This window comes from Heteronotia binoei, chromosome 21, assembly GCF_032191835.1.
Source record: "Heteronotia binoei isolate CCM8104 ecotype False Entrance Well chromosome 21, APGP_CSIRO_Hbin_v1, whole genome shotgun sequence".
In the NCBI taxonomy this organism is placed as follows: Eukaryota; Metazoa; Chordata; class Lepidosauria; order Squamata; family Gekkonidae; genus Heteronotia; species Heteronotia binoei.
The window spans coordinates 164731997-164744604 of NC_083243.1; the positions used below are offsets into that span (position 1 = coordinate 164731997).

Below are 12608 nucleotides of genomic sequence, written 5' to 3' on the forward strand. Positions count from 1 at the left end.
CCTATGTTTTGCCACTGATTTCAATGGCCCATAGGCAACAATGGTGGAATGGAGGCACCCTATTTGGGTGCCCCTAGAATTGGTCCCCCTGGTCCAATCTTTTGGAAACCTGCGGGTTCTTTGTGGGAGAGCCCCCTGTGGCTTCCCTGCAAATTTGGAGCCTCTACTTCAACCCCCCTCCCCCCCAGCTGCCATTCAATATACCTTATTTTGCCATTGACTTCAATGGCCCATCCGGGAGCAGCTGAATATCTCCCGAATCAGATTTGGCTGCTGAATCTGCTATTAGTAGATATCCCCCCCACACACACACACACAATTTTTAAGCCTCAAATACCCTCAAATCTGAATGTATCCAGTTTTTGTTTTGTTTTGCACACCCCTAAAGGAGACTGAAAGCACAGTTCTAACCAGAGTTACATCCTTGAAGTCAATAGAAGAGTGTAACTCTGCTTAGGACTGTGTGTTTCCTTTATACAGCCAGTTGAGACAGTAAAAGTCAGTTGCATACTTTCTTGACCTAGGAAAGGCAGTAAAGAACAACATACGCTATACAGACATTCCTGGTAGAAACTGGATCTCTCCCCAGCAGTGTTCCCTCTAAGCTGAGATAGTGTGAGCTAGCTCACAGTTTTTCAGCTTCCAGCTTCCACATTTTTGTCTTAGCTTGTGAAAAATGGCCCCAGAGCACACTAATGTATGCAGTAGTTTACAACTTTAAAGCCAGCAGTTCACAACTTTAATGCTAGTAGCTCACAAAGTAGAATTTCTGCTCACAACACTCCATAGCTTAGAGGGAACACTGCTCCACAGCTCCCTATTTTGAATGGGCAGGGTAAGGTTGCCAAGTCCGACTCAGGAAATATCTGGAGACTTTAAGGGTGGAGCCAGGGGACTTTTAGGGTGGACCCAGAAGCAAGGTTGTGACAAGTACAATTGATAGAGTTGCTAGGTCTGTGTTGGAAAACACCTGGAGGCTTTGGGGGTGGATCTGGGAGAGGGCAGGGTTTGGGGAGGGAAGGGGCCTCAACATGATACAATGCCATAAAGTCCACCCTTCAAAGCAGCCATTTTCTCCAGGGGAGCTGATCTCTGCCAGCTGGAGACAGTTGTAAAAGCAGGAGATCTCCACACCCCACCTGGAGGCTAACAAAACACAAGGCACCACAGTCTCCAAACTAAACTAAAAACAAGAAAAGACCATGCAATTCTTAACAAACATATATAAGTATAATATGGTGTAGAATAGCCCAACAATATAGATGAAGTCACAGTCCATGAATAGTGAAAAACCTTTTCAGGCCCAAAATGTGTTCTATAAATATAGTCCCATAGAGAAGTGCTTTCCTCCTCTCTTCCACTAGCCAATGGGACTTCTCTTGAACAAGAGACAAGCTTCCAAAAAGGAGAGAAGGATCCCTGAGCCTGACTTGCTATTTGAATATAAGCAGTTTCGTGTCTTCCTCAAGAACTCTGTCCTTTCCCAATTAATGTCTCAACCAAGTTTCTTGAAAATGGGACACAGTAGCCTCTAGCAATCACACAGAGCATCCTTAGGCTGTTTGTTCTGGAGGTTAGCAATCCTAATGGTACAGATGCCTGAGGGGAATGAGAAGAACTCCAGCAATGAAAGCTCTTAAAGCACAGTCTTTGTAGACAGAGTTAGAGGTTGATAATTTTACTCACCATCTTTGAAGGGATGAATGTACCCAAATATACGTAGCCCATAATTCTTCCACTTGGGTGACACAGCCAATTTCTTTACTGTTGTGCGTGTCTGAAAAATATAAAGGGGAGGAGTATTTGTGTATAACACTCAATTAACAAAACAAAGTTTAAGTCCAGTGGCACCTTCTTAAAAATAATTTTAAAAAAATTATCAGTGATAACTGAACAACCAATACAAATGAATAATAATTTCATTCAGATTATATATACATTATCAACTACAATAACAATAATATTAGCAACAGTTAGGTTGTGAAGGTAACTACCAACAGGACGGGGGTCTTTGATTGATTTAAAATAATAAAGCTTTAGGAGGGTTAAATACCACCTCACAAACATCTTATATAATTGCAATCTGATATTTAACACTTCAATGGTATAAAAAGTAGAAGACCAGATACTGTTCCATTATTTATCAGTGATATTATTGCTACAGTCTTTTTGCCATGCTCTTTGATACACTGTGGTCACAGACCAGTATTTCTAATTCAGTAATTTATATAAAACTGTAATTGTGCCTTTTGTAGACTGTGAACCATCTTTTGCCATTAATTCGAATTGGGTTAAATCTCGATTGAGCCCTGTACTAATACCTGTAGTGTAGATATATAGTGGATTTGATAGTATTGCAGCCATGTAACATCAAAACCATATTTTAACTCCAGGTGGGTTTTTGGCCATAATTGGCCTTTTTGAGATATGTCACAAAATCTACACACCCCTTTCTTTCTCCAATTACTGTATGATTTGGTACCGTTTCCTGGGGCAAACCATTGTTGACCTAAGAAAGCTGCTACATGGGAGGTATAATGAGCTAACTATTCCTTATATTTGTCCCAGAGACTCAGTGTATTATTTAAATATGGGTTTAGATATATGGCTTTTGGGCTTTTTTTTAGGTTTATTCCAAATGACTACTTGCAATAATAGGAAGTAAGGTATGATTGCTCTATCTATATCCATGATTTCTCAATATCCTGTGACATATAAAGCTGTATATACTTGAGCTCTGCTGCAGCATAGTATATAGATAATTTGGAGTGTATAGTCTTCCTAAATTTGTGGGTCTGGTTAACAACAAGAAATTTATCCTTGGTTTTTATTGGCCTCAATAAAATTAGTCAATTTGTTTTGCCATAGTTTCAATTATTTTGGTGGAAGTTTGATAGGAATGTTTTGAAATAATTAAAAAAAGAACTGAGGTAGGATAATCAATTTTATAATTTCTATTTTTTCAAGCCAGGTTAGATGTATTTTTGTCCAATCATTTACGATGTTCATAACTCATGTGTTGAGAGATTTGTAGTTCTGGTCAAATAGATCTTTTAAATAAAAGTTCTGGTCAAATAGATCTTTCCAATAAATGGGGATATTAATGACTAGATGTCTCCAAACTTTAGTTACCAACTTAACATGAAAATGATCTAAAATTGCTATTTGCATGTTTGGTCAGATATGCATGCGGTAGATTTCTGTTTTTGAATAGTTTATAGTAAAGCCTGAAGCTGAGATAAAATAATAGAAATGTTTTAACAAATTGTTTAATGAATTTGCTGGATTACTAATATAAAACACTACCTTGTCTGCAAATGAACTTAGTTTATGGTCATGGAAATTGATTGTGATCACAATATTTGGATCCTGATGAATGGCAGAGGCTAGGGACTTGATTGAAATTGCAAATAAAATAGGGGAGAGGGGACAACCCTGATGGGTGGCCCCTAGATAGAATTAAATCATCCAATCTAAAATTATTGATGTAAAATTGTGCCATTGGGGAGTGATAAGAGTGTCTTCTGTAACTTTAGACACAGGAGGTGGTGGCGGCCACAAGTATAGCCACCTTCAAGAGGGGTTTAGATAAAAATATGGAGCACAGGTCCATCAGTGGCTATTAACCACAGTGTGTGTGTAAATATAAAATTTTTTGCCACTGTGTGACACAGAGTGTTGGACTGGATGGGCCGTTGGCCTGATCCAACATGGCTTCTCTTATGTTCTTATGTTTAGTGGGGAAATTAATTGATTTTAAATAATCTGTGATGGAGGCTTCTTGGGGAGTTGCTGGATTTATGAAGCTTCTGAAAATATTCATAAAAGGATTGGACAATATCTTTGGAATTGGCCAATAGTTTCCCTTGGGAGTTTTTAATTGCATGTACCAAAGTGGAGGAACTTTTCTGAGGGACTGTATGATTTAGCCATTTCAATGATTTTGGGTTTTTCATCAATAACCTCTTTTAAAAACAGCAAACTCTTCTGTATTTTATAAGTTTCTAGTGCTTTTAGCTTTTTATACTCCAGGCTGAGTTTATGCAGAGTTCTCCTGCCCACATACTTTATATGTTTTTTCTCTAGAGCATTTTAAAATTATATTTTATTTATTTATTTATTTATTTATTTATCTTTGGACTTATATCCCACCCTCCCTGCAAGAGGGCTCAGGGTGGGTCACAGCAAAAAGAGGATCAACAATAAATACAATGAAACCCATGAGTGGTCTGAAAGATTTGTTTCCTATTTGAGATGTTTGAATTTGGTTTAATAAAGATTTTGTTGCTAATAGACAATCTATACATGTGTATGTAACATGCACTGCAGAATAGTAAGAATATTTCCTCACTTTGGGTTTCATAACCCATACCATATATTTCCAAGGTTATAATAATCTAAAAACTTAATCTGAGGTTTTTCTGGTTTACATCTGGAGTAGGGGACTATACTTTTACTGAGTTTAAAGTTAGCTATATAGTTTAGATCACATCCAATAATAGTTTCTCCTTTTTGAAACAGAGCCAATTGTTCATATGTATTGTTAATAAAATTTAATTGGTATGTGCATATATTGAGGTGAGAGTAAATGGGGCTCCATCAAGTTCTCCCCAGACAGAAATAAATCTACCTTTGGGATTAACTTTGGTTTTCAGGTCTATAAAGGGTATATCTTTAGAAATCAAAATGGCTACTTCTCAAGCCTTTGATGAGCTGGGGGGTTGATCAGTCTGCACAAACCAGCAGTTTCACTACAGACTTGTAGTGAGTTTCTTGTAGAAATAAAAAGTTGGGATGCTCCCTAGTTAGATTATTCTAAATTTTATGGGGCTATTAAGTCCTCTTCAATTCCATGTATATGTTTTAAGATTTGCTGCCATTTTTATCACTCAAGTACTTATCTCACTAAATGCATCAAGTTGAGAAATTTTATAGCCATGCAACCTACAGCCTTCAGTCATTCTCTTTCCAACAACATATAACCCCCCCATACTAAATCATAATAATCTTGCAGTCCTAACAATAGGGCAAGTATCTACAAATATGGGGTTCAGGGAGTAAGCAAAAATCTTCCCTGTCCAGGATGCTTCTTCTATTGGAGAAATTTAAAGCACAAAAAAACCACTTCCCCCCCTCCCCTCCTCGGTAGTGCAATAGATACAGTAGTAAAAAAATTAAAAATAGAAATTTTGCTGAGCCTACTCCCCGGTGCTGCCGCTTGCTCCCTTCCCTTGGTCTGCCCTCTGCCATGTTCCCAACCCCTGGCGGGGCACAAGGCATGTATGTGTGGCAGCTGCCCCACTGCGGGGAGGTGGGTCAGAGACTGTCTCTTTAAGAGAGCGCCTGGCTGAAACGCAGCCTGCTCTTCCAGTCGCTGACCTTGCAGGTGGTCTTGATCTCTGTCTCCGTTTTGCAGGTGGGACTCCAACACAGAGGCTTCCATGTGTGCCGCTCCACCGGCCCGCCCACTCCCTCAGCTGCTTCTGCCCGCCGCTCGGAGCAGAGCCCCGCTCACGGTGAGACTGCCCAGTGCGCACCAGGGAAACTGCAGCACTCTGTTCCGGAAAAATAAAGTCTGAGCTGTGCCCTCTGTTGTCTCTCCTGCTTGGTATATGCTGCCCGTTCCCGGGGCAACCCCCCCCATCAGTGGCCTCTCCGAAGGAGTGCCTGGGAAGGTGGGCAGACTTTGGAATGGGCTATGAGCCGCCACGCTGCCCCCCACGTGGCTGGACAGGGGAGGGGGGGTGCTGCCCCTCAGCCTGTCCGGGCTGACAGTCTACCCGACCACACAGGGTTCTCTCTTGCTCATCAGGCTCCTCTTCCTTCTCCCAGCGTGGTGTACTGTCTCCTCTTTGGATGCCAATGAGTGGTGCCATAGATCCGCCCATGTCCGAGCAGCCACCCGCCATGTATGTCTGGATTGGGCTGACATAGTACTAATGCCATTATTTCACTATTCTAATCAGGTCCCTTATTGACTAACAGCATATTATTTCACTATTCTAATCAGGTCCCTTATTGACTAACAGCATCCTATCAAAAACTGAAGAAAAATAAAATTATATACAATTCAATAGTTACCTCTGCTATATTCAACAGGGCTGTTTACCACAGACATTTAATGAACTAGCATTATAATAAGAGTCCACATCATAATCAGATAACTATCTTGTGCAGACATATTAGTAAATATTAACACATAATAAAATAATACTATTCCTACAAAACTTTAAAGTATAGTTAATTGACATTCTAAGTCTGTATTTTATATATATATATATATATATATATATATATATATATATATATATATATATATATAGCTCTTTCATTGTTCTTATTTTGTATGTATTTTATAGATTTTAATGTTTTTGTAATTTTCATTTCATTTTACACACACACACACACACATTCTAAATTCAAATAACCATATTATGCCACAAATTAATCACTATATTTATTTTTAAAAACCAACCTAAATGCAACAATCAAATACGCTATATCTGTTACCAGAAGTGAATTTGTTTAAGCCACCAAGAGAGACAACTATTTTACTTTAATCTATAATAACCAGTATTAACAGTATTAGCAGTGAAAGCTTACTAAAAAGAAGAGCAAAAAAGAAGAGAATTAAAAAGAGCAAAAAGAAAGAATGGAGTTTGATCCACAACAAAGTCATAATGCAGTAACTTTTAGAGCAGGGGTGTCAAATGTCTGGCCCACGGGCCTGATCCAGCCTCCCAGAGAATTTCTATGTAGTCCACTATGGTCCCCTTCCTTCTCCCTTTCTCCTGCTTCTGTCATTGCCATTTTTGTTTTTCTCCCTGGGATTGAGGCAGCTGAGAAAACCACACAGCTGAGCTACAGAGCCAAGCTCCTCCATTGGCTGAGATTCCTCCTCCCTTCCTCTGTCAGTGACAGAAGCACCTTTAAGACAACACAGTTTTATTCAAGGTAAGTAAGAGCTTTTTGTCTTGCATCTCTCTCCTGGTTTTGCCAGGGCCTTCCCAGGTGCAACTGGTTTCCCTCCTCCTTTTCAATGTATTCATGCCATGATTCAATCTTTCAGTAGGAAAGCAATGTGAACTGTTTAGATGAAGAATAACAAGAAGCCAGTGAGGTGGAGACTGGGGATTTTGAATTTAGGCTTCCCAGATAGGCTGATACTGACCACTATACATTGCTGCACTGTCTCACAGGAGTTGCAATTATTTTTCTGGGGTAGACTATGGCTTTGTCGATAAACACATAGCCCTCAGTCTGTGTCATGGTGCGTTCACATTGTCTTGACCAACACATGAAGCAACTTATGGATGACCTCCTGAGACATCTGGATCAAGGTGGCTCAGCAGTATTGTTCCTATTAGACCTGTTGGCTGCGTTCGATACAGTCAACCATCAGCTGCTGTCCAGCTGTCTTGCTGTCATGGGGATACAGGGGTCTGCCTTACAGTGGCTTTCCTCTTTCCTCCAAGGTCAGGGACAAAGGGTGGCAATTAGGGAAATGTTGCCCCAGAGACACTCACTTATTTGTGGGGTGCCCCAGGAGACAGTTCTTTTCCCAATGCTGCTTAATATCTATATGCACCCCCTTGCCCATATGGTCAGGAGGTATGGGCTGGGTTGTCATCAGTATGTGGATGACACCCAGATCTATCTATTGATTGGTGGCAGGTCCAGCTGTGCCCCGGAGAACTTGGACCTGGTGCTGCAAGCCATGATATCATGGCTCAGGCTGAGCCAGCTAAAACTGAATCCAACAAAGACGGAGATTCTCTAAGTTGCAGTGGCCCAGGAAGGTTGATCCCTTTACCAGCCTTTGATGAGGTGCCACTGATGCCAGTGTCAAGAGTTAAGAGCTTGGGAGTGCTCCTAGAGTCCTCCTTAACTATGGATGCCCAAGTAGCAGCCACTGCCAGAGCCACTTTTTTCCACCTTCAGCGAACATGGCAGTTGGTCCCCTACCTTGAGTGCGGTGACTTAGCATTGGTGATCTGTGCCTTGGACATCTCAAGAATTGATTACTGTAATGCTCTCTACATGGGGCTGCCCTTAACTCAGATTCAGAAGCTGCAGCTGGTGCAGATGCTGCAGCCAGGCTACTAATGGGGCTTCCCCGGCAGGAGCACATTCAGCCTATGCTGAGAGCACTGCACTGGCTGCCTGTTGCGTACTGAATCCATTTCAAGGTCCTGGTATTAACCTTCAAAGCCCTATATGGCCTAGGACCTACCTATCTGCGGGACTGTCTTGCCCCACATGTTCCCCAGAGAGCACTTTGATCAAGCTCTCAAAATCTTTTGGCTGTCCCTGGGCTAAAAGAAGCTAGACTTAATTTCACCAGAGCAAGAGCTTTCTTGGTTGCAGCCCCAATGTTCTGGAACACCCTCCCAGAAGCCATCAAGGCCCTGTGGGACTTATCCGCAGTTCTGTAGCCACTCTGAGCCCGCTTTGGTGGGGTAGGGCGGGATATAAATCAAATAAAATGAAAATGAAAACAAAATGAAATGTAGGGCCTGCAAGACTGAACTGTTTCAGATGGCATATGACATCTAATGGGAGAGGGCTGACATCACATCTGGATCTTTTGTGCTTTAGTACTAACTGCCTAGGATCTGTATGCGTTGAGAAAGGAAGATATTATACGATCTGCCTGAAGTAGCACCATTGCAATTTATTTGATTGTTTTATTGTTTTAATATTGCTTATTGTTTAATGTGTATTTTATGTTGTTAGCTGTCTTGAGTCTGCATAGAATGGGCGGGATATAAATATAACGTAAATAAATAAAAATATGTACAAAAGCTCACAATGCCCAGCCATTTCATGTTTTCCCCTGAGTCCTAGGGCACAGAACATTGACCATGAGATTTCTGTAATGAATGTCAATAAATCAGAAGTAGGTTTGTAACCTACAGATATACACCTAAACACCTGCAGTATACTCAAGATTGCTATAGCACAGACATTGTCTCCAGATTCTGATGCAATAATTCAGAGCAAGTGGTGTCAGTTATCAGAGACTGTTAAATAAACAAAACATTGCAAGAGTTCTAATGTTTAAAGCATGTTTTAAGGGTTTTTTTTTAAAAAAATCTTTAATTGTGTTTGTGCCCTTTATAAACTTTACATCTTCACTACCTGGCATTAAATTTAATGACACACATGGCCTGGCCAGACAAGGTCTCATTTATGTCAGATTCCGCCCTCATAACACATAACATGAGTTCAACACCCCTCTTTTAGAGTCACATAGCCTTGGGGACCCTGTTCTGCTTCACCATCAGCTGTATTGCTTTCTGTTCTTATTCGGGGGAGTGCTGAAGACTGAGAGTTGATAAAAGTGTTTTTCCTGATTCCAAATCCATGGCTGGTGCAGGGTTCCCTCCTAATAATAATAATAATAATAAATAATAATTTTATTCTTATATCCCGCCCTCCCCCGCCAAAGCGGGCTCAGAGCGGCTTTAATGACACACATGGCCCTCCTGATATACTATTGTTTGATGCAGGGCTCCACCTAAAATGAATATTGGAATCCATAAGTTTAATTGAAATGGGTATCAGGAGCCTCCTTTCTCCAGCACCCCTAGGGAGAGATCAGGTGGAACTGTATCTTCTTTGTCCTTGCAAAAAAGAGCTTCTTTCCAAAACACTTCACAAAAAATTCTGTCTCTAGTAAAGGACAGACAAATTGAACTAAAATATCATGAGGGCGGTGGTGGGCCTTGGCTATAGATCTTCTAAGCTCAGGGCTTTTGCAAGCCAACTGCAAGGTCCGAGTTTCCTTCAACGTACTATTCCAGTCTGTGCAGTTTGAGATTGTGCTGGTGCCGTCAGTTCTCCAGTGCTATAATTTTATCTTGCATAATGGCTTCTTTTGTTTGCAAAGTCTTAACACCTTCCTGCAAGGTGAGATTTAGCTCAATTGCAGTTTTTGCAGTTTGGGTCATTTCCCTTAAGTTGTTTGTTATCTCTTTAAGCTGTCATAGGCAGGTTGTGGCATTTCCTGTATTTTATCTGTAAAGAATTTGTGTGGGTCTTCTTTTAAGTCTTTAAAATCTTTTTTTTTACACAATGGTGCATCATCCCCCTCCTTATTTGTTTAATCTGTTGCCGTATTGGGTCTCTCTTCCCCCTAAGGGCCTGAAACTCAAGACTGACTCACCCAGCACCAAGAAAGTTTTCATTGATCCAGAGTATTTCATTGAGGGTCTAGATTTGTTTCCCCATTATAGGTAGATGTTTTAAAACTGAAATTACTCCGTGGCTAAGCTCAGTTGGAGGCGAGGGTCGGGAGCTACCAATTCGCACATCTGTCATTACTGAGTGTTGCTCCACCCCCCATGGCACCTTTAACATGAACAAGCTCCATGCACAGCAACTGACCAGAGCATAGGACCATTCAATGCCCCTGTAGAGATCTATGGTGTGGCCTCATTTGGAATACTGACACTATATCTCAAAAAAAGACACTGCAGAGCTGGAGAAAGTACAGAGGAGGGTGACCAAGATGATTAGGGGGTTGGAGCACCTTCCCTATGAGGAAAGGCTGAAGAGCCTGGAAATTTCCAGTGTGGAAAAGAGATGATTAAGAGGGCACATGACAGAGGTGTATAAAATTATGCAGGGGATAGAGTGAGTTCACAAATATGAATCCCCCCTCGCAAACTACTAGAAACTCAAGGGCATCTAATGAAACTGATGGGCAGTAGGTTCAAGACAGACAAAATGAATACTACTTTACACAGAGAGTGATTAAAATGGGGGATTTTCTACCAGTGGATGTAGTGATGGTCACAGCAATAAACATCTTTAAAGGGGGATTAGATAGATTAATGGAGGATAAGTCTATCAATGGCTTCTAGCCATGGTGACTGAGGGGAACCTCCACTAAGCCTCTGAATCCCAGAGCCAGGAGGCAACATCAGATGAAGGCCTCAGCCTCTGTGCACTGTTCTTGGCTGTCCAGAGGAACTGATTGGCCACTGTGTGAGACAGGATACTGGACTAGATGGACCACTGTCCACACGGCTCTTCTTATGTTTTTATGCTATGTGGCTTCCTGCATAGGGTATCTGTTTCTGATCATGCAAGATGTCCCAGACCATGCAAGACAACCCAGATTTAGTATGTACTGGGAGATCTATAGACTTGATGATGGACGGGGTGGACATGTGGCTCCCACTGCCCTGTCAGCCAGCTCGGAGAAGGCATTTCTCTCTTAAAATCCCTTCTCCAAGCCAAGCCAACTGGCAGCTTGGAGAATGCATTAAAAATGAAAGTTGCTTTCTTTCCACCTCTCCCTCCTTCCCCATTTATTTTCCTTCCTTCCTTCCTTCCTTCCTTCCTTCCTTCCTTCCTTCCTTCCTTCCTTCCTTCCTTCCTTCCTTCCTTCCTTCCTTCCTTCCTTCCTTCCTCCCTCCCTCCCTCCGGCTCTCAAACATCTGGCATTTATTCTATATGGCTTTTATGTTAAGCAAGTTTGGACACCCCTGATTATGGAAGACTATAGCTTGACACGCATCTGCTGCAATTGCATTAGCATTCTGAACAAGCCAAATAAAATAGCAGAATGGAAATTCAATGCAGTGTAGCTAAGAATATTTTATTTAGGAACCGGCATCTTCATTAAAAAAAAAAACAAACCCATATGCTGCCTTTCTGCCTCAAGAGGCATTCAAAATGGAACAACTTTTACCCACAGAACAGTTTGTACTCACATGTGGATAGAGGGGAAAATGCAGATTCTTCCTTAGATGACCCACAGCCCCTCCACACCAATCTTCAAATACATGCAGGTTTGCTTTTCCCTTGTACTGGAGAACAAAAATACATATAGCATTTAGGATAGAAGTAAGATCTCTGGGGTGATTCCTTTGCCATATATGTACAATGTATATGTTTAAGTATAAAGAGTGTAGAATGCAACACCAATTCTGCATTTGCTGCAAGTACATCAGTATCATATTGGTGTTTTTGCAGCAAAGGTATAAGGTACGTACGATACAGCATCATCTTTAAACTCCCACATATATGTGCCTGAGAACATGGATGTACTGGGACTCCCCAATACATGCATGGACATGTTTGTCTAAAGATGTGGGTACTCATCCACACGTCACATATTCGCTTCAGGACTTGTTAGTTTCATACATATTTACACTGCTGTGAAAAGGACAGAGTCAATAGCCATACAAGTAAAGTCAGAGGAGGATTCCAAGCCTCTTTATGTGCAAACCCCCAAGGCAGGATAATTACTGCACCCCCCAATATCATATACACAAGGTACTAGGTTCTCATCCATTTGTTCTCCTTTGTAGTTGCAGCTGCTTTGAGAATTTCAACTGGGGACTGCACTGACAATCAGGTAGGGACTGAATGACCACCTGAGTCTCCCATCTGTTACAACATTATTCAACAAAAATTAAACCAATCTGTACTTATGGCCTGCACACAGATCCAGCCCAGTGCAATGGAGGATGTCAATGTCTCTGCGCCTATTAAAGCATGCAGTGATATTATTCTGAGAAAATCTTTACTGTGTCCTTGTTTCTGATACAGTCAGCACAACAGAAGTCCAGTCAAGGACATTGTAATGATATGTG

At 41.3% G+C, this 12608-nt stretch overlaps 1 protein-coding gene across 1 annotated transcript in view; it reads right to left on the reverse strand.

Moving 5' to 3' along the window:
- B4GALNT4 (beta-1,4-N-acetyl-galactosaminyltransferase 4) overlaps positions 1–12608 on the reverse strand; it is a 324261-nt gene that overhangs the window by 68173 nt on the left and 243480 nt on the right. The window contains exons 4-5 of the mRNA XM_060262908.1: positions 11724–11819; positions 1687–1777 (exon numbers count right to left, since the gene is read on the reverse strand). Of these exons, the coding sequence (XP_060118891.1) occupies positions 1687–1777; positions 11724–11819 (187 nt within the window). The remainder of the gene's footprint in view (positions 1–1686; positions 1778–11723; positions 11820–12608) is intronic.